Below are 23,134 nucleotides of genomic sequence, written 5' to 3'. Positions count from 1 at the left end.
AGTAAAAAAAACATCTTAGGAATCACTATGGTACTGAGAAATCCCAATTGGGGGATTTATTAAGCACCCATTCCAGGCACCCAACAATTTCACTTTCTAAAAAACATTCTATTTTAAATATCATTCAGTAAGTACCTGCAAAAGTGTGAGTTTAAAATATGATCTAAAATCTAAGACTACATCTAAAAATTGAAAAAATTCTCAAAGTTTTTCGCCATGATGACTGTATTTTAATCACGTAGATACCACATAAATATATCTAGTGATTTATAATTATGGACTGGTATACTATAAAAAGCAAATGACTCAAACCCATGTTCACAGTGTTTTTAAGGGGTGGACCTATGTAAGTAAAATGTGAAACCTGGAAAATCAGCTGAAAAGTGTTCACGTCTTTGGCCAATACTCACACTCCCAGCAGACTCCAGGGGAAAGGCTGGGTCATGCCAGGTTAGTTCTCCAAACCTGCAAAGAATCTTTGTTCTAAATGAAAGCACTTGGTTCCGAATCAGCATTACTCAGCAGCATCCTGCACCTTCCTCCCAACAACTAGAGCAGCTCTTCCCTTCCACAAAGGAAAGAGCAAAATCTACCCTCAATTTTACTCCTGGATCGAATACTTATGAAACCACATCTTAGAAACACTCATGCTCATAGGTTATTTTTTATTTACAGTTGTCTGGACTCAAATCTGAGTAGCACAGTCCTCCAATTATTAAACTGCTATTTCTCACCTCATCATTGATAACCTCAGACTTTTCTTCCTCCTCCTCCTCCTCCTCCTCTTCTTCCTCAAGGTCCAAATCATTCTGCCTAAGATAAGCTTGTAACGGGGCATAATGTTTCTTCTTGAAAGCTAAGAAATCCATCATGTTCCCTTGAAGGTGTTGCAAGAAAAATAGTTCGATCAAATACTCCTTGAAGGCCTCCTTCAGCGCCTCCATCTCTCTGTAGTGGTAGTCCAGGCACTGCTTCCTCATCTCAGCCAGCTCCTGGGAGGCCGGGGGGATCTCCTCCAACTTCTTGGGAGCCTTTCTCACCCCCGCACTCCCCACAGACGTGAGAGGAAGGCTGGAGAGGCCCAGGGGCACTGTGGTCCTGGAAGGGCTGGTGGGGGGAGGTGGGGACGTCATCCCAAATGCTGCAGTACCCCCAACCCCGACTCCGACCCCGGGAAGCAGAGGTCTGGTCAGCGGCGGTCCCTGCAGCACCTGCTGCTGCTGGATCAGCTGCCCCTGGATGATGCTGCTGATCTGGGGTGGCAAGCTGGCCGTGGTGATGTGGCTGGGGCTGGCCAGCGGCTGCAGGCTGGCCCCGCCCGAGGCTGCAGGGCTCTGGGGTCCCAGGTGGTGGACGGTCCCCCCGGACTGTGCGTGGGGCTGCGAGAGTCTCCGTTCTCTGACTGTGATGGGAGTCCCTGTGTGCTGCAGCTGAACCTGGGCTGCTGGAGCCATCTGGGCAAGGCCCGGGCCCTCCTGAAACACAAAGTGCCCGCCACTGGACGGGCTCAAGCTGATCTGCCTCACCAGCACGCTGGCGTCCACAAAGCCCCCGGTGGGACTGCTGCTGCAAAGGCCCAGGCCAGGGCCAGGGGCGCCCGCCCGCACACTCTGCAGGCCTGGCCCCGGCCCAGGGCTGGGCTGGGTGGGGCTCTGAGTCTGCACCTGTTGGGACAGCGGTGAGGTAACCTGGATGTATGACGGAGATCCATGCTCAAACCGCCTCTGCTGGGCACTGAACTGAAAACCTGGAGAAGTGGGGCTGGGGAGCGGCAGAGGGGCGAGCGTGATCTGTGGGCTTCCTCCCACCACTGGTCCAACATTCTGAAGGGCGATGCTCACGTTCTGCCCAGCCACGGGACTCCTATTCACGAGCTGCTGAACTTGGTAACCGGGTGACTGGGGTGCAGACGGGCTCGCCGACGGCGCGAAGGGTGTGGCGGGGGACCGGGGTGGATTTGGATGGGCCTGCTGCTCCTCTCCTTCGCTGCCGGCGAAGGCCCTGGACCTCTGCAGCTGGTGCTGGACATTCTGAGGCCCGCTGCCATGGTGCATTATCGCCCCCCTTTTTATCCAGCTTAAAGTTCTCCTGAAAAATCAAAGTTAAAATCAAGTTACTTAGACGCAAAGATAACCGTCTGATCACCACTTACTACGAGTACCACTCAGTGGCACTGGGAGATACTCGGAAGGTCTGTTCCCACTGGCATCTGATGCAAATGACAGTCTCTTTAGTTCAGTTCAAGCCACACACGAGGCAGCAATGGAGATGATCTCCTTCAGCACAGATGAGGCCCGGGTCCTCTGGTCACGCTGCATCTGGAGTCGGCACACAGCCTGGCAGGAGTGGGTGGGTGATCCCAGCTAGCTACCGAGGAAGGTAACCAGCTACACTTGCTTCAGGCCCAGCAGGACTAGAACTCCTGCTGACACTCGTGAACAGTATGTTTCTTCCCAGAAGCCTTCCCCTGGCCTAGCGGCCCTCGTCTATGACTCCACATGCGGTGGGGCTGTCTGCCTGTCTCTCCCAGTGGAGGGACGCCACCCTGCTCATGGCCGCCCGGCACCCAGGAGGCCATCAGTGACCACTACTGGACACAGGCGTGCAGGCAGGGCTGTCTGCTACAATCACTCCATCACCAGAACAGCACATCCGCTCCCTCGCTAGCCAGCAGTTCTCATGAACTTCTGGGCTGCATCAACTGCACACATCCCGTGTTAATCGAACACAACACATGGAGCCCCATTGTGTGTCAGACCCTACACTCCTGGGGGAGAGGACCCAGGCCTAGGAGCCCTCAGGAGGTACGCGGCCTGTCACAGGAGTAAGGACAAAATGCGAAGGCGCCTCACACCTCAGCATTCTCTACAAGAACATGTAGAGATTTCAAAAAGAAAATCTCACAGGGAGAGAAGGGGAACGGCCGGGTCTCGGGCCCTCGCTCTGGGAAGAGTCCTCATCATAGGTCCACAAACTCTCTGGGAGCTGGAACCACAGCTTTCAAAGGGGCTCACGGTCCAAAATCCGCTTAATGCAAAGGACTAGAGAAAGTGGTGGAACAGTGGCAGGAACCCACTGAGGGAGGTCAGCTTTCAGGACAGGAGAAAGGAGAGCACGGAGTGGGAAGAGGCTAATTCTGAGGAGAGACAGGGAGAACACTCCCAAGTCAGACCCAGCTAGAGCCTCAGCATCTGCAGGGACACACACCCCACAGGGAAGAGGATGACACCCACAGCTCTGCTGCCGTCTACTCCCCACTGTGGTTGGGCCACGGGCACCGAAATATCCTTCCACCTTGAAAACTCTCAAGTCTTAACTGACACACCTAGTTCCCTATTTCTTGGTGTTCCTTCCACCCCTCCCCCCAAGACACACAGGAGTGCCCTTTCATCTTCAGGGCATCACTGATTATCTCACTTAGAAAATGGATATGGGATGAAAAACATCATAAACCAGAAGTTACAAAACTTATAAAGTAGAAATACATGTACATACGAATGCCACCACAGTCCCAGACAACTGGTTAAAATACACGTATATATGAATGCTCTCACAGTCCCAGGCCCCTGATTAAAACACCATATAGGGGCCAGCCCCGTGGCGTAGCAGTTAAGTGCATGCGCTCCACTGCTGGCGGCCCGGGGTTCGGATCCCGGGCGCGCACCAATGCACCGCTTGTCAGGCCATGCTGTGGCGGGGTCCCATATAAAGTGGAGGAAGATGGGCACGGATGTTAGCTCAGGGCCAATCTTCCTCAAGCAAAGAGAGGAAGACTGACAACAGAGGTTAGCTCAGAGCCAATCTTCCTCACCAAAAAAATAATAATAATAAAATAAAATAGAAATGACACTTTTATTAAATAAAAATTACAGAACAAAAAAATGTTACAACAACTGATGGACACATTGAGAAAATTCTATCTAAATTCTAACCACAAATCATTCACCAAAATAAACGAAACACTTTTATAAGCTAACATTCCAAGTTTAATACTAAATGTAAAAAAATCAAAACAGAAAAACTTAAAGAATACAGAAGTGAACACTTACTAAAGCTCTGAAGGAAATTCAATTTCCTAAACATAAAAACAGTAAAGCTGCATCTGAAAAGACAGATGGATTTAAAGACATGCAATTTAAAAATGTTTAAAACTCCAAAGAGGGCCAGTCCCGTGGCTTAGAGGTTAAGTGTGCGCGCTCCGCTACTGGCGGCCCAGGTTCGGATCCCGGGTGCGCTTCTCTGGCCATTGCTGAGGCCGCGTCCCATATACAGCAACTAGCAGGATGTGCAACTATGACATACAACTATTTACTGGGGCTTTGGGGAGAAAAAGGAGGAGGACTGGCAATAGATGTTAGCTCAGAGCCGGTCTTCCTCAGCAAAAAGAGGAGGATTAGCATGGATGTTAGCTCAAGGCTGATCTTCCTCACAAAAAAATTAAATAAATAAATAAATAAATAAATAAATAAATAAATAAATAAATAAAACTCCAAAGTAAATTATCAAAATCAAAAACCACATTTCTTGGGAAGAAAATCTGAAGTAATTACAACAAATGGCTCTGACCAGTACCATAAAAAGCACTCCTACAGGGGCTGGCCCGGTGGCAAAGTGGTTAAGTTTGCATGCTCCGCTTTGGTGGCCTTAGGTTCACAGGTTCGGATCCTGGGTGCAGACCTACACACCGTTCATCAAGCCATGCTGTGGTGGCATCCCACATACAAAATAGAGAAAAACTGGCACAGATGTTAGCTCAGGGCCAGTCTTCCTCACCAAAAAGAAAAAGCACTCCTATAAATTAATAAAACACTGAAATCCCAATAGAAAAATGAATTAAGGACAAGAAGAGACAGTTCACAAAAGAAGAAAAACATCTACAGAAGCAGCTTAGAGGAAAACGTCCAACCTCACTACTAATAAAAGCAACAGACTGGAATAACTTCCAGATCCACTCGGCCAAGGCTCTAAATGACACACTGGTGCCCTGCCGCCCCTGCTAAGGGGTGTGGGAGCAGACAGGAGACGGAGCAGCCATCTCGAAGGGTTCAGAGCCCAGAACGTCCCTAACAGGGTGGGCGACACACCAGAAGGGACCCAGCTGCCCTCATTACCTTTGACCTAGTAATCCCACCTCTGGAACCTCTCTTAAGGAAATTCACTACCTATTCTTTTAAAAATTGTGCATTAAAAATACTCATTGCAGAAGACAGTAAAGGTAAAAAGAAGTGTAACCAGAAATACCCGATGTCCCAGTTCTAGATGGAGACTATGTGATAAAAATGGAAAAACTTCCAGATATATTAAGTGAAAAAAGCAGAATATGGTACAGTATAACCACTACTCTGTTAAAAATACAAATTAAAAAACTATCCACTGAAACATACGGAAATATGAATACTGACCTTTACCTGGCGAAGGAATAAAACAGCTGGAACAGCCACACAATGGAGCCGCCTCAGCAACAGAAGGACTGTGCTCCTGACACCCCCACACCAGGATGAGTTGCAAGATGCCAAAGAGCAGAGCCAGACTCAAGGGGCACGTACTGTGGGTCACTGACATGACATGACATTCTGGAACAGGTCAAACCACAGGGACAGAGATTAAACAGAACCTGACAGGCTGAAGGTGGGAGGAGCTGACTCGAGAGGCAGAACTGAATCCAGGGGAGTGGAAACACTTCTATATTTGAGTTGTGATGATGGTTACAAGACTGAGTGTGTTCGTCCAAATTCACTGAACTGTACACTAAAGTGTGAACTTTGCTACGTGTAAATTACACCTCAACTTTTTTAAAATGTGGTTCCTGACTTCAGTGAGCTAAGAGTTAAGTTAGAGAAGCAAACTCAATCAATTATAATGTAAAAAAACTGCTTATTAAAGCAGCGTTCCCCAAAAATGTGGGACAGGTATCCGATGGAGAGCAAAGCTACCACCAACGGCAAAACAACTTTTTTTACTTTTAACCACTATGTTTCTTCTTTTTTTTTTAAATAATTTTATTTATTTATTTTCCCCCAAAGCCCCAGTAGATAGTTGTATGTCATAGTTGCACATCCTTCTAGTTGCTGTACGTGGGACGCAGCCTCAGCATGGCCAGAGAAGCAGTGCGTCGGTGCGCGCCCGGGATCCGAACCCGGGCCGCCAGCAGCGGAGCGCGCGCACTTAACCGCTAAGCCACGGGGCCGGCCCTTAACCACTATGTTTCTAATTTTAATGTCCATCAGAAAAAGCTGGAGCAAACCCGTGAAGCTCACACTTCGAGGAGCACGCTGCTCAGGAGGAGGCTGAGGTCAGTGGCGCTGGATTACAGCACTGATGCAGCCTGGCAAGGAGAAGATCACCAGGTGCCATGCTCGCCAGTGCCAGTGGCAGGGATGGTGCCAACCACAGGCTCAGTGTCTGTGCCTGCTACTGCTCTCCCAGGGTGATGCTGACATCATAAAGAGGCACATCTGGATGCCGGGAAAACGCCACTCTAAGAAATACCTATCTGGGCCCTATTCTCAGTGTAGGGCAGGGGTCCCCAGGTCAGAATCTGAGAGAGTGAGGCGTAGAGGTTCAGGAGACTGGGTACTCACAGCCCCTACTCTCAGCCCACCCACTGGGCCTGGAGCTGCTGCCGCTGCCCTGCCCTCCCTGCCCAGAGTCCAGGCAGCTACGGATTGGGAATCCTTTTCTTCCCCTTCAGCAAGTAGAGAGCTCAAGTCATGAGCTTTGCCCGCCTGGCAAACCCATCTCCCTCTCTGCCTCCACATTTCCCCAAACAGAACCAGCCCTCTGGCCAGTCTCCCCGGCTTTGGGTAGTTCTGCTACATAAATAGCTCCCAGGCTGGACTGAGAGCAAGGTGAAGGGGAAGGGAAGAGGAGATGGGACATAGCAAGCACAAACTCAGGGCAAAAGGAACAGACAGATCATGATGGGTGTGGAGGGCAGATGGAGAGCTACAAGTAGTGTCTGGGAATATTTTCATGTGGGAATTCCAGAAAGCAACTTGGCAGTAGGTATGAGGAGTCTTACAGCACACTCACATCGTCTGACCCAGTAATCCAACTTCTAGATCGACCTAAGAACAAAATCAGAGCTGTGTCCCGATATACAAGGATGTCCACTGAAATATTATTTATAGCAAAAAGGTGGCAAGTCTAACAATAAAGATCAATATACTTTGATACATCTATGCAACAAAATGTTAATACTGAATATGTGACAGTGTACACTTTGGTTTTTTCCTGCTACCTTTCTATGCTTTCCAAATTTATCCTTAATTGGCATGTGTCTCAGTCATTGGTGTTGTTCACCAAACACTCCTGATTCTCCTCCCAGTCACAACACAGGTGGGCACTTCTCTGCCCTGGCTTGGTGTGCTCACATGACTTGCTCTGGCAATGACGAGGCCATGCTGTTTGCAACACTGACTCTTTCGCACCTTGGCAGTATATGGAAGCACGGAGAGGAGCACAACAGAGCAAGTTAACTGCAGGGAGCATGTGGCATGCACTATGTCCTCTTGTTGGATGCCACTGGCACCTGGGGTGTACCTGTTAACTGCGAGAATCGGGTTTATCGTGGCTGATCCAGCACAGATGTAAGAAAACAAGATATCATAGCCAGAAGAGACGCCAACCCTCTACTCTGGCCCATCCCACAAACCTGGGCAGTTCTCGTCCTTAAGAAAGAAGACCCCTGCTTCCATATCTGTCCTTGCCTCTCTGCCACCTCCAGCAGTTGTTCACCCAGAGAGCCTTACAGGGTTCTGTGGGGTCCACAAATCTGTGCCTCACCAAGATCTGCACCCAAGAGAACAATGCCTCCCATAGACAGACTCCTGTATTAAAGAGTTTCTGACTGCTACGGAAATTTTAAAAATAAAAAGTCATTTTACAAGGGATTAATCTCCATAATATATAAAGAACTCACACAACTGAATGACAAAAAAACAAACAACCCAGTCAAAAAAGGGGCAGAGGTGGGCCGGCTCCGTGGCTTAGCGGTTAAGTGCGCGCGCTCTGATGCTGGCGGCCCGGGTTCGGATCCCGGGCGCGCCCCAAGGCACCACTTCTCCGTCCAACGCGAGGCCGAGTCCCACGTACAGCAACTAGAAGGATGTGAACCTATGACATACAACTGTCTGCTGGGGCTTTGGGGGGAAAAAAATGAATAAATAAAATCTTTAAAAAAAAAAAAAAAAGGGGCAGAGGAAATGAACAGACACTTCTCCAAAGAAGATGTACAGATGGCCAATAGGCACATGAAAAGATGATCAACATCATTAATCAACAGGGAAATGCAAATCAAAACCACACTAAGATATCACCTCACACCCGTGAGAATGGCTATAATCACCAAGACAGAAAACAACAAATGTTGGAGGGCCGGCCCCGTGGCTTAGCGGTTAAGTAAGCGCACTCCGATACTGGCGGCCTGGGTTCGGATCCCAGGCGCGCACCGACGCACCGCTTCTCCGGCCATGCTGAGGCTGCGTCCCACATACAGCAACTAGAAGCATGTGCAACTATGACATACAACTATCTACTGGGGCTTTGGGGAAAAAAAAGGAGGAGGATTGGCAATAGATGTTAGCTCAGAGCTGGTCTTCCTCAGCAAAAAGAGGAGGATTAGCATGGATGTTAGCTCAGGGCTGATCTTCCTCACCAAAAAAAAAAAAAAAGAGAGAGAGAGAGACTTGGTGAGAATTAAAAAAAAAAAAATGTTGGAGAGGATGTGGAGAAACAGGAACCCTCATACACAGCTGGTGGGAATGCAAACTGGTGCAGCCTCTATGCAAAACGGTATGGAGATTCCTCAAAAAATTAAAAATAGAAATACCCTATGATCCAGCTATCCCACTACTGGGAATCTATCCAACGAACCTGAAATCAACAATCCAAAGAGGCTTATGCACCCCTATGTTCATTGCAGCATTATTCACTATAGCTGAGAAGTGGAAGCAACCCAAGTGACCCTCGACTGATGATTGGATCAAGAAGATGTGGTATATATATACAATGGAATACTACTCAGCCATAAAAAAAGACAAAATCGTCCCATTTGCAACAACATGGATGGACCTGGAGGGTATTATGTTAAGTGAAATAAGCCAGAAAGAGAAAGACAAACACCACATGATCTCACTCATATGTGCAATATAAACCAACACATGGACAGAGAAAACTGTATTGTGGTTACCAGGGGCAATGGGGTAGGGGGTGGGCACAAGGGGTGAAGCGAGACATGTATATGGTGATGGACAAACAAAAATGTACAACCAAAAATTTCACAGTGTTATAAACTATTAAAACATGAATAAAAAATAAATAAATGTCATTTTAAAGCATTACTAAATTCCTAATAGCTTTCTGTGATTCCAGAGAATTAAAATCCAAACTTGCTTAAATCAATTCATTTAGTAAAGTAAAAGATCCACCCCAAGTGCTGCCCACCCCCACAAAAATTACTCCAGGGTTGAGGGGGATCAAACCATAAAAAGATTTTAAAACATGAGAATATCTTTATCATCTTGGGGTGGAGAAGAGTTTCCTAAACATGACATGAAACCTAGAAACAATATTTATTTAAAAAATAATAATAATTGACAGATGTTACTAAAAAACACATTACAATAAAAAAGTCAAAGAGGCTGATAAGAATTTTTGAAGCATAACAGACAAAAGGTTACTCATCCCTAATATATCAAGAAGTCTCACAAATCAAAAAGATCCAAACAACCCAAGAAGAAAAGAGGATATTAACAGCAATTCTGCAAGAAATACAAATGATGATAACACCAAAAATGCTCAACCCTGTTGATAAAGAAATACGAAATAAAGTAAGACAACTGTTTGTTGTTTGGCAGTCAGCAAAGATCAAAAAGACTGATCTGTTCAGGCCCAGTAAGGCTTCTGGGGAGGAGGAACCCTATTTACACATGAGGTAAAGAGAGCCAGCTATTGCTCTGAAGGATGATCTGGCATCACGCATCACAATTTTAATGTGTATTGATCAAGGAACTCTACTTCTAGGGATCATTCACAAAAGTGCACAACTGTCCAAGGATGTCCCTTATAATATTATTTATAATATCAAAAATTATCAACAATGTAAATGCCCACCTACAGAGGATTTTGACAAAATCTGGTATAGCCACCCCTAAGAGGGAGCCACTAAAAAAGAATGGGGAAATCTGTACGTACTGAAATTATATATCTTGAGTAAAGCTGAACGTGTGTATTGGAACGTTTTTAAAAATTCAATATGATTACATGTATATAGGGGTATATGTATTTCTATGTGTCTCTGTATGTACACATTAGAAGACACATCTCTGGCCAACCACAGCTGCGTGTAGTGTAAGGGAGCACCATCAGACTGTGCTCACAGATGAACTACCAGCAACTAGAACAGAGCCTGGCACTTCAGAGATACTCAGTAGGTACCTGGGTGAGTAAACAAGTGAGTGGGAGAAAAGCAGAGGAGGAGTAAATTACTAGAGTATCAGCGTGCTAGAGACCAAGACTGAAGAAACAGAGAGAGCCAGGGCTCAGGGGGCCAATTACACTCCACTGGAGAGTTCTTGCATCACCCTGAAGGGAGAGGCTGGCGATCGTGGGTGCCCGGGATAAATCCAGACCAAAGACTATTTGTTCAATCCTGTACAATGTGGTCTGCTGTCTGGATTTATTACAGTCAATATTTTTAAATCATGAGATTTCACACAAAATCTCAAGTTGTCAGCTTCATTCATTAGAAAATGCAAGTACCAGCCACTTGGGCCACTGGGCCACATCCCACCAGGCAACAGCCAGCTGGAGCTGAGCAGAGGCTCCAAGGCACCCAGTTCACTACTACCATGGTGCCCCCGCCAAAGCCAAGGGCCAGGTGCTATTCAGCACCCAGGGAGCACCCAGGGAGCACGGCTGTGACAGTAGAGAAGTGTTTCTCCACATCCACGTCACTGTTAAGAGTGCACTTCAGGGGCCAGCCCCATGGCGTAGCGGTTAAGTGCACACGCTCCGCTGCTGGCGGCCCGGGTTCGGATCCTGGGCGCGTACCGACTCACTGCTTCTCCGGCCATGCTGAGGCCGTGTCCCATATACAGCAACTAGAAGGACGTGCAGCTATGACATACAACTATCTACTGGGGCTTTGGGGGAAAATAAATAAATAAAATTATGTCCACTAAAAGAGTTTAGAAGCAATGACACTCCGCAAATATCTGCTTACTTTTGCAAAAAAGGAAGTCAGGAAGAATAAGCCGGACATGAACGAGGCTGGTGACGTACAGGGAATGGTGTGAATAGAGTGGCAGGGCAGAGAAGAAAATGATACTTCTGAGTAACCACCTCCTGTCATCTTGACTTCTGGAATCATGTTCAAGTGTTACATATTCAAAAAACAAAATTAAATCAACAGGATGAAGAACTCCCTAAAACTGAATACAAATAGAAACAAATGAATCTAACTCTGGTAAGGACAGCACGGTCCCCAATGGAACAGGGAAGGAAGGGTTCACCGAACAACCCTGTGGTGCTAGATAAGAAATGGGAGTATATGGCCGGCCCCGTGGCTTGCTGGTTAAGTGCGCGCGCTCCGATGCTGGCGGCCCGGGTTCGGATCCCGGGCGCGCACCGAGGCACCACTTCTCCGTCCATCCTGAGGCTGAGTCCCACATACAGCAACTAGAAGGATGTGCAGCTATGACATACGACTATCTACTGGGGCTTTGGGGGAAAAAGTAAATAAATAAAATCTTTAAAAAAAAAACAAAAACAAACAAACAAAAAAAAAAGAAATGGGAGTACCAACGCAGGATTTTTTCCCTTAAAACACACCTCCTAATTCTGCCTAGTGAAATGGCCTAAAAGCAACAACATCCTAGGAGAACCAAGGAAACCTAGGGGCAGCGAGGCTAAGGCAAGATGACAAGCAGGAAGCTCCACAGAACAAGCAGCAACACAGACCGCCTGGCCCCAGGCAGTGATGGAAGACACAGAAAAGAAGGGTAAGAAACATTTAAGACAGCATTCTCCACCATTTTAACTTTCTCCATCTTTGAACAAATAAAACCATGCCCTCGTTTAGCATTATTTGAATTTCAAACTAAAGTTAATGATAGGACTAAAAACAAATCAAGAGAGTAAGATTAAGTGAAGCTACTCCTTTCCACCTGGACTCTATACAAACAGAGATGCTGATACACATTCACTCACACTCGTGAAAACCAGTGAAAGGTGAGATGGGCAGACCTGGGAAACAGCCAGGGCGGGGTTAAGATAGACTAGGATGAAGAGCGATGCTCAGGGCACCCAGTGAGCTGTGTCTCCTGCAGTCCACACAGAACAGGCCTGTGCGCGGCTGAAATGTGCTCAGTGTTGGCAGATGGAGTCCGAGGCCCACGAGATCCAGGCCACCACCATGTTGTGGTTTTGTAAGAAAGCAGCTCAAGGAGAGCCAGGGCTGGGACGGAGAGTGAACCCCACCAGCACGGCGGTGGCAGCTACACCACAAGGACCTTCACTCCAAACACTCCATGTCTAGCCACAGGAAACCTCTCTCTTTTCCCAAAAAAGCACTACCATCCTCCAGAACTTTCCCCTGAAGAGAATGCTCCTGCTCTCTAAGCACACACTAGGACTCTGGGACCTCAGGGAACACAAAGACCCGGTTCCATTCACAGACCCTGGAGGCCGAGCTGGGCAACCACAAACTCTCTGACAGAAGAAAAGGTTAATTCCCATGCAAGATAAGCACTGAGACAAAGAAAGCTGAGCGAGGAGGGGACAGAGAGAGAGCACCAACAGAATTCACTGCCAGGAAACAGAAAACAGATAGACCCTGCAGATGGTCCATTATAAGACATCACGCTGCCAATGTGGGACATCCCATAGGGCCACTTGGCACAAAGAGGATGCAAGGTCCAGTGGATGAATCCTTCCTTGAATGGCCTCAAGCGTTCCCACCTCCAGCTTGACTCCCTCCCTTTCATCTCTACCTACCAAACCGAAGCCTACATCAAACCTCACCCCCAGGGGGCAGGCCCGGTGGCGTAGCACTTAAGTTCGCACATTCGGCTTAGGCATCCCTAGGCAGCCCAGGATTCTCCAGTTCCGATCCTGGGCACGGACCTACTCACCGCTCATCAAGGCATGCTGAGGTGGTATCCCACAAAGAAGAGCTACAACTCTACAAGTATGATACACAACTACGTACTGGGGCTTTGGGGAGGAAAAAAAAAGAGAGAGAGGAAAATTGGCAACAGATGTTAGCACAGGGCCAATTTTCCTTAGGAAAAAAACAAAAAAACCTCACCTCCTGCATGAGTCTATCCCCCCTCTAACTCACAGCATGTGAAGTCCACCCTCAGCATCCACTATGATTGTATGCCCAGATCCCTACCAAATCCACCTGCTTTACAAAAGAATCACTGTGTTAATTTATTCACTCAACAAATATTTATCAAGTGCTTACTCCATTAGACGCTTTTTTTTTGTGAGGAAGGAAGATCAGCCTTGAGCTAACATCCATGCTAATCCTCCTCTTTTTTTTTTTTTTGCTGAGGAAGAGCAGCTATGAGCTAACACCTATTGCCAATCCTCCTCCTTTTTTTTCCCCAAAGTCCCAGTGGATAGTTGTATGTCATAGTTGCACATCCTTCTAGTTGCTGAATGTGGGACACGGCCTCAGCATGGCCCGAGAAGCGGTGCGTCAGTGCACACCCGGGATCCGAACCCGGGCCGCCAGTGGCGGAGTGCACACACTTAACTGCTAAGCCACGGGGCCGGCCCTCCATTAGACGCTATTTGAAGCACTGGGGGTGCAAGAGTGAACAAAGCATAGTTGCAATAACAGGCAATAACAAAGCAGTGAGGGCCAGACCATAAGTTCAAGGGTAAAGCTCTGGCGGGGTAAGGGATGCAGCTGGTGAGCAAGGTGGGCAAGGTGCCCATTATGCAGGAGCCTCTCCGAAGGGGGACTTCTGACGAGAGAGCTCACTGAGTGAGAGTCAGACCCCTGAGTACCTAGGGACCTGATGTTCCAGGCGGAGCCAACACATGCCCAGGCCTTGAGCATGTGGCTGGAGCCAGGGGACAAGGAGTGGGGTGCAGGGACAGAAGGTCACAGGGTCAGCAGGGACCTGGTCACAAGGAGCTTCATAAACTGCCTTTAAGCACTCAGGCTTTTTTCCTGAGGGAGATGAGAAACCATGGAGGGCTTTGAGTAAAGAAGTGCACGACCTGATTTCTGTTTTAAAAACATCACCCAGCTGCTGTGTTGAGAGTCAACCGCAGAGCAGCTCGAGCGAGCAGGGAGAGCAGGCAGGAGGTCGTTGGAATAACCCAGATGAGAGACAACATGGGGGGCTTGAACGACAGCTGTAGCCCAGGAGGCAGTGAGGAGCAGTGGGGTCTGAGATGAATTTTGAAAGTGGTGACAGATCAGATTTAGAATGTGGAAGAAATGCAGAGATCACACAAGGATTCTGATCTGAGCAACCAGAAGAATGGAGCTGCCTCCGACTGAGATGCAACAGTACGAAGCAGGTTTCACACAAGTAAAAGTGGTGGTTTGGAGTGGGAAGATCCAGCCAGGACACACGCATTCAGGACATGCTGACATGTGACTGACAGTCATGACACAGGATGAGATCACCTGGGTGTACAGACCAGAGACGAGGTCTGAGGACTGGCCTGAAGTATTACATTTAGAGGTAAAGGAGATGAGAAGGAACCAGCAGGGAGACTAGGGGTAGCAGCCAGCAAGGTAAAAGGAGAACAGAGTGGCGTCTCAGTGGCATAGTGAGACAGTATTTGAAGGAAGCCATGGGCACTCCGGTCAAAGGCTGCCCAGAGGGGGCCTTGGCAATGTGGCTCCACCAGTACCCCAAGAAGAGCTGTTTCAGAGGAGAGGTGGGACCAAAAACCTAACTGAGGTTGTTTCAACAGAAATGGGAAGGGAGGGAAATGGTGACAGGGAGTACACGATTCTTTGCAATTCTGGTATAAAAGGAAGCTGAGACCTAGAAACGACAGCTAGAAGGTTTGTATGTTGATGAGGATACTTTGGAGAGAAGATAAACTTAAGGCAAGAAAAGAATATTAAGGGGCCGGCCCCATGGCTTAGCAGTTAAGTGCGCGCGCTCCGCTACTGGCGGCCCACATTCGGATCCCGGGTATGCACCGACGCACCGCTTCTCCGGCCATGCTGAGGCCGCGTTCCACATACAGCAACTAGAAGGATGTGCAACTATGACACACAACTATCTACTGGGGCTTTGGGGGAAAAAAGGAGGAGGATTTGCAATAGATGTTAGCTCAGAGCCGGTCTTCCTCAGCAAAAAAAAAAAAAAAAAAAAGAGGAGGATTAGCATAGACGTTAGCTCAGGGCTGATCGTCCTCACAAAAAAAAAAAAGAATATTAAACGGCCTTGAGTAAGCAAGAAAGGGTGGATCCAATAAAGAGATTAAATAAATTAATGATCCACAGATACTACAGCACTAACAGCAATTACTGTACAGGTTCAATGGCACATGATCATGCTAACTACGTTTTTAAAAGCACATAGGGCCGGCCCGGTGGCTTGGTGGTTAAGCGCGCGCGCTCCGCTGCTGGCAGCCGGGGTTCGGATCCCGGGCGCGCACCGACGCACCGCTTTTCTGGCCATGCTGAGGCCATGACCCACATACACCAACTAGAGGAATGTGCAGCTATGACACATGGCTATCTACTGGGGCTTTGGGAGAAAAGTAAATAAATAAATAAATAAAATTATAAAAAAAAGAGATTTAAAAAAAATAAATAAATAAATAAAAGCACATAAAATTACATTATACAATCTCAACTATAAAAAAAAAACAAAACAGGGGCCAGCCCAGTGGCGCAGCGGTTAAGTGCACGCTCCTCTTCGGTGGCCCGGGGTTCGCAGGTTCTGGTCCCGGCACCCACCGACACACCGCTTGTCAGGCCATGCTGTGGCGGTGTCCCATATAAAGTGGAGGAAGATGGGCAGAGATGTTAGCCCAGAAGCAATCTTTCTCAGCAAAAAAGAGGAGGATTGTCATCTGATGTTAGCTCAGGGGTGCTCTTCCTCACACACACACACAAATTACATAAATAGGACAAAGGGCCATAAAGAAAATGTTAACTGTGCTTATCTTTGGGTGGTAGAATGATTTAAAATTTTAAAACACTTTTACGTTTTTCCCAAGCATTCAGAAAGCATATCTGTCTTACTGGTTCCACTAAAAAGTTAGAATACCATTGTACTGCACATAGCATGTAAAAAATTCATCAGAGAATGAAACTCAGCTCTAACGCAGGGATAAGCACTACTGGCACTGCGCTATGCTCTTTTTCTCTGACAGACAAGGTGACATCGGAGCAGAGACCTGAGGGCTGCAGATCCCTGGGAAAAGTGTTCTCGGCCGAGGGGGCGGAGGGAACAGCCAGTGCAAAGGCCCGGAGGCCTTCGGAGGAGGACCAGCGGGCCCGGGAGCGATGGATGAACATTCCGAGCGCCCCGCAGGGCTGTGGCCCAGAGCCGGGTCTGGATTCGCCCCGGTGTCCCTTGCGGACTGGTTTGACAACTCGCGGTCCCTCGGCACCCGCTCCCCCTGCGAGGGCGGGAGGGCCTCGCGCGCACAGCCAATGCAGGGGGAGGCCCACCCTGTCCAAAGGGTCGGGCACCAAAACCCGAGAACCAAACCAAAACACGGCGCCGGGCCCCCGCCGACCTCAGCCGCGCGGCGCCCCGCGGGCCGGCCGACTGGGGTCTGCAGAGCCCCGGCGGCGAGCGGTGTCCCCGTCCTCACACCAGGCTTCGCGCGGCGCCCCCCACCCCGTCCACGCACCCGGGCGCTCCAGGGAGGGCCGGGGAGCCGGCCGCACGCCCCCGCCCCGCCCCCGCCCCGCCACAGAGCCCGCCTCCCCGCCGCCCCACAGCGCACACGGCGGCCGCGGCCTGCGCTCGCGCGACGCCCGGGGCCGGCGGGGGGCGGCGGGCCCCTCAGTGCGGCCCCCCGGGGGCGCCCGCGCCCCCACCTACCCGGGGCCTGGCCAGCGCTCCGGCCGCGTCGGGCTGGGGACCGGGGACTGGCGTCCGGGGCGAGACGGCGCCGCTCCTCTCGGCGCATCCGGGGCCGCGGGGGGGAGGAAGCGGCGGCGAGCCCGCTACGGCGCGCCGGAAGGGACGCGCCCGCGCCCGCGCCCGCAGCTGCGCGTCGGCGGCTGGCGTGACATCGGCGTGACGTCGGCGGGGCGGGAGGCGTCGAGACGGCCGGGAGGGCTAGAGAGGCCAGGCGAGGGCGCGATGGGCCGACGGCGAACCGGCGCCGTGCGCGAGGGTGCTGCGGGGGCGGGGCGCGGCCGTGCACTCGCTCCTCCGGTGGGAGCGCCCGGTGGGCGCCGGCTGTATGCCGGGGAGGAGACCGCGAGCGGCCACCAGCGGAAGGCGGGGTCGACTGCCCGCCGGGCTGGGAAGCGGCCGGCGCGGCGATCGCGGGCGCCCGGCCGGGAGGGTCCGGGAAGGAGGGAGGCGGGGCTGTGAGCGGGGTCCGCGGTCGGGAACCGGGGTGAGGCCCCCTGCTGCGGGTTGGGAAGTGAGCAAAAAGCGGGGTGGAGCAAAGGAGGCCAGCTCGCTCAGAAATTACTTGGCTTTTCAACAAATGGGGCCTGGGAACCTGAGGGTCCGCCTGGAAAACTGACGTTGGACCCCGCCTCTCATCATATGCAAAAGTGAACTCAAACTGGATCAAAGACCTACGTGTAAATGCTAGAATTACAGAATTCTAAGAGTAAAATATGCATGTAAATCTGGATTAGGCGGTGGTTTCTTAGATATGACACCAAAAGCACAAGTAACAAAAGAAAAAATAGATACACTGGACAGCATCAGAATTAAAAGCGTTTGTGCTTCAAATGACACTATTAAGAGAAGACAGCCCAGGTGCTGGCCCCATGGCTTAGCGGTTAAGTGCGCGCGCTGGACTACTGGCGCCCGGGTTGGGATCTGGGGAGCACACCAGCGCACTGCTTGTCCAGCCATGCTGAGGCCGTATCCCACATACAGCAACTAGAAGGATGTGCAGCTATGACATACAACTATCTACTGGGGCTTTGGGGAGACAAAGGGGGAAAAAGGGAGGAGAATTGGCAATAGATGTTAGCTTAGGGCCAGTCTTCCTGAGCAAAAAGAGGAGGATTGGCATGGATGTTAGCTCAGGGCTGATCTTCCTCACAAAAAAAAAAGAGAGAAGACATCCCACAGAATGGAGAAAATATTTGCCAATCATATACCTTATAAGGGACTTGTATCCAGAATAAAGGACTTACAACTCAACAATTAAAAGAAATAATTTTAGGGGCCGGCCCATGGCATAGTGATTAAGTGCGCACAACTCCGATGCTGGCAGCCCAGGGTTCAGATCCCGGGCGTGCACCGATGCACCGCTTGTCAGGCCATGCTGTGGCCACATCCCATATAAAGTGGAGGAAGATGGGCACGGATGTTAGCCCAGGGCCAGCATGAGGAAGACTGGCCCTGGGCTAATATCTATTGCCAATCCTCCTCATTTTTTTTTTCCCCAAAGCCCCAGTAGATAGTTGTATGTCATAGTTGCACATCCTTCTAGTTGCTGTACGTGGGACGCGGCCTCAGCATGGCCAGAGGAGCGGTGCGTCGGTCGCGCCTGGGATCCGAACCCGGGCCGCCAGTAGCAGAGCGCGCGCACTTAACCGCTAAGCCACGGTGCCGGCCCAAGAAATAATTTTTAAATGGACAAAGGACTTGACCAGACATGCAACCAAAGAAGATGTACAAATAAGCATCTAAGATGTTCAGCGTCATTAGGGATCAATGAAACACAAGCTACAACTACAATGAGATACCACTTCATCTGTTGGGATGGCTAGAATCAAAAAGTCAGATAATAACAAGTGTTGGTGAGGAGGTGGAGAAATCTGAACCCTCATACACTGCTGGCAGGAATTTAAAATGATGCAGCCACTTTGAAAAACATTTTGGCAGTTCCTCAAAAAGTTAAACGTAGAGGGCTGGCCCCGTGGCTTAACGGTTAAGTGCGTGCGCTTGGCTGCCAGCGGCCCGGGTTCGGATCCCGGGTGTGAACCAACGCACCGCTCCTCCGGCCATGCTGAGGCCGCGTCCCACGTACAGCAACTAGAAGGATGTGCAGCTATGACAGACAACTATCTACTGGGGCTTTGGGGGAAAATAAATAAATAAAATCTTTAAAAAAAAAAAAAAAAACGTAGAGTTAATATATGACCTAGGAATTCGACTCCTAGGTACATACCCAAGAGAATTAAAACACATATTCACACAAATATTCCTAGCATTATTCATAACAACCAAAAAATGGAAACTGATGAATGGATATCCATCAACTGATGAGTGGATAAACAAAATGTGGTCTATCCATATGATGGAATATTATTCAGCCAAAAAAGGGGGAGTTGAAATATTAACACATGCTACAACATGGATGAACCTTGAAAACATTATGCTAAGTGAAAGAAGCCAGACACAAAAGGCCCATATCTTATGATTCCATTTATATAAAATGTACAGAATAGACAAATCCATAGAGACGGAAAATAGATTAGCAGTTGCCAAAGGCTGTGGGGTGGGGATAGGGAGTGACTGCAACTGGATGTGGGGTTTCCTTTTGGGGTTGATGAAAATGTTGTGAAATTAGGTAGTGCTGATGGTTACACAACTTTGTGGAACTTACTAAAAACCACTGAATTGTGCACTTTGAAAGGATGAGTTTTACAGTATGTGAATTATATCTCAAGAAAAAATTCGATCTTTTTTTTTAAAAAAAGAAATGCAGGCTAAAATGATCAACTTCTCGGCAAAATACAGGTGCAAATGCTGTCATATTAAACACACTGAAAATTTTAAAAAGAAGAAAACTTGGCTATAAAAGGGAGATTAGAGGGGCAGTTTGAAGGGGATAAACTTAGTTGGATAAAGGGGGAGTGATTTCACATTTGTGTAAGTGCTGATAAGGGGGCTCTTTCAACCTTCATTCCACCTTCCTACTTGACAAAGTTGGAAAGTGAAAACCTGCGTCTGCCTCGCAGTCAGAGTCCCAGCTGCGACAGGCCTCCTGCTTGCTGCACATGTACCAGACTGGAGATGGCCACCTCCTTCCTGCTGCTCCCGGTTATGCTTGCTGCCGGCAAGCAGGGCTGACAGACGCAAGTCTCTCCCGCCAGAGAAGTTCAGCACTGGGTGGCCATCGTCTCGGAGCCAAGGACAGTGGTGGCTTCTTAACCTGAACCCCTCACCCTGGGCCACAGCTCTGGGCTGCTCATCACACAGCTCCAGGTGGGGGGCCGCTGGTGGTGGCTCTGGGTCCTCCCATCTGCCCCCCACTCCATAGGCAGCATCAGAAACAGGAGGTGCCTTGGTGGGTCAGTTCTGTATTGTTCTGGGAGTCATTCTAGGACGCCCAATCCAAAATCAGGTCATTCAGCCCCTCCAACAGGTTGCAAGCCCCAAATTTCCTGCAGACAATGTCTGCCTGACTAAACACGCAGAGTGGTTTCTGTCTGCAGAGCCAGACTGTGATAGTTTCCCTCTCAGACCCTCTCTAACTGCAGTTGCCACACACAGACCAGAACTGCCTGAAGGATCTTCCCACGTTTTCCTGGATGGCTGATTCCCCGGGCACATCTCCCATGCTGGCTGATGTTGGGACGGAGCAGGGCAGCTGGGGAGGCTGGGACGGCGGCGGCCGCTGAGCTCCTCCCTTGTCCAGGGGAGCCAGCGCCGGGCGGGGAAAGGAGGTGCTGACTCAGGCTCTGCTTGCCCTCCTGCATCCTCGGGAGACACTGCTTTTCTGTTTAAATCTGCCAGAGTTGGCAACAGAGGCTGACAACTGAGACCCTGTCCACACTAACCCCTGATCCTAAGTTTCTGTGGCCTTTCACCAGGGAAGGAGTAGGTGACCCAATGAAAGGCCGGCCCCAAGATCAGGTTTGCTCCCCTGTCGTTCTGGAAAGTGAAGGACAGGCACTGTCATATTGGCAGGAATCCAGTTCTGAACCACCTCTATGGAGGGCCCGGGCTATCAAAATTAGGGAGCCATTAGAAACCCATCAGGCGGCCAGCCCCGTGGCGTAGTGGTTAAGAGCACACGCCCCGCTGCTGGCGGCCCGGGTTCGGATCCCGGGCACGCACAGATGCACCACTTGTCAGGCCATGCTGGGGCGGCATCCCATATAAAGTGGAGGAAGATGGGCACGGATGTTAGCCCAGACCCAGTCTTCCTCAGCAAAAAGAGGATTGGCAGATGTTAGCTCAGGGCTGATCTTCCTCAGAAAAAAAAAGAAAAAAAACCCATCAGACAACTGATTCTGCGTCTGGGAATACTCACACGTGAACAAGGATGTACAGGGATGGTCATTGTTCGTAAAATCATAAGACTGGACAAATGTCCACCAGCAGGCTGAACAGTGTGCACCATCTATGTGGAGCCACCAGCGAGAACAGTGCAGACCTCTGTGATCACAAAGACATGCTAAGTTGAGAAAGGCAAGAGTCAGTGTGTAGTGTAAGTCCCCATCCGTGTGAAGGGAAGGGCCAGACATGCCCACATATGCACAAGCTCTCTAGAAGCTGCAAGAAACTACTAAAAGTAGAGCCTCTGGAGAGAGACTCTGGGAATTAGGGAGGGATGGCAACTTCTCTTTTTGGTACTCTGATTGTTTTTCCAAGTACATATATATTATTATTTAATATATCACATACCCATGGATCCTCCAAGGTGCTTTAAGTGGGTCACCCATTAATTACTTGGAGCAATCGGGAGTTGTCTGGTACAGTGGCTTGATTTGACCCTCGAACCAAGACCATGTAGCCTCTCAAGGGGAGAACCCCACGGTCCCAGCACTCGTTAGGCCACTTTCTGCCCTGGGAAGTAACTAAAACAGTCCTGTCTGTCACAGGTAAAACTAACATGCTTAAAACCAACCTCCAGTATGTCTCCTCCAAGCCCATCCTGTTCCCGAGCGCCCAGCTGCTCAATTCCTCAAACCCAAAGCCCAAGTCAGCCTTAACCCCTCCCTCCTGTCCCCACCCCAGTGCACCGGGCAGCTGTGAGCCATACTGTTTCTCTGACCCAAATACAGCACTCCTCACTCCACCTCTCCACCACCACACCCCGCCCCCACATCACCACTAGTCTCCTATACCGTCTACCCACCCCCCCCAGCCGTCCTTCACACGGGAATGGTGGTCCCTCGAGAATATCTCCCAGGTGCCATCGTGCAGACATATGCACACATGCACATATCACAGGTGCATACACATGGGCGCACACACCACACATATGAACACACATCACGTGCACACATGTACCCATGCACACCCCATACATGCATCACACGTGCATACACATGGGCGCACACACATCACATGAATACACATGTACCCATGCACACACAGCACATTTCACGTGCACACACCACACATGCATCACACGTGCACACACACTGCACATCATGTGCCTGCACACCACACACACCACCTACCCACATGAAATCCTCCCGTGCCCCCTGCAGTGGACTTGCTGACAGTCCGCCCACCACCAGATTCCCCTCTTCCTTGTTAACAGGTCACTTTCGTCCCATGCAGCACTGCATGTCCTTCATAAAAAGCATTTCCTAGCCTCCCTTGCAGGTGGATGTGACCACGAGACATGCCTCCGGCCAATGAGGGGAAGAAGTCCGTGGTGGGTCTTACAGGAGAGGTCGCTAAGAGACATATTCAATGACATGCCCCTTCTTCTGCCCTCACTCCTCCCACCTAGAACATGGACACTGCTGGGGTGGACGCGACCAGGATGACGGCCACATCCTGAAGAGGGCCAGGTAGACAGAGAGAAGGAACCTCCATTCTCTGGCATCAGAGACCACTGCGCCCGGCCTGACTTCCACTCTATTCTTGTCTGTGCCACTTGTTGGGCTTTGTCTTGACATGAGTACAGCCATGTTTGGCCACTCCATTGACCTACAGCCACCAGCACAAAAAGAAATATAAAAGCTGCTTTCTGCGTGGTGGGAACTGGCCCTTCTCTCACGGAGGGAGTTGCAGGTTGTAACATTTCAAGG

General features: G+C 49.7%; 1 protein-coding gene across 21 annotated transcripts in view; it reads right to left on the bottom strand.

Annotated features, from left to right (window-relative positions):
- The window catches only part of EP400 (E1A binding protein p400), a 126,298-nt gene extending 109,107 nt beyond the window's left edge, over positions 1–17,191 (bottom strand). For 17 of the 21 annotated variants that reach the window (XM_087423501.1, XM_087423508.1, XM_087423504.1 and 14 more), the window contains exons 1-2: positions 17,043–17,190; positions 735–2,088 (exon numbers count right to left, since the gene is read on the bottom strand). In XM_087423501.1, coding sequence (XP_087279627.1) covers positions 735–2,054 — 1,320 coding nt within the window. In that variant the 5' untranslated portion in view covers positions 2,055–2,088; positions 17,043–17,190. Of the gene's footprint in view, positions 1–734; positions 2,089–5,402; positions 5,574–17,042 lie in introns of all 21 variants that reach the window. The other 4 variants (XR_015549835.1, XR_015549834.1, XM_087423518.1 and 1 more) reach the window with 2 other exon arrangements.
- Between the last annotated feature and the right edge of the window lie 5,943 nt (positions 17,192–23,134).

This window comes from Ceratotherium simum, chromosome 35, assembly GCF_057802395.1.
Source record: "Ceratotherium simum simum isolate JZ-2026a chromosome 35, ASM5780239v1, whole genome shotgun sequence".
Classification (NCBI taxonomy): domain Eukaryota; kingdom Metazoa; phylum Chordata; class Mammalia; order Perissodactyla; family Rhinocerotidae; genus Ceratotherium; species Ceratotherium simum.
Note: the sequence above shows the minus strand (reverse complement) of the source record. Positions and strands in the feature narration are given on the sequence as shown.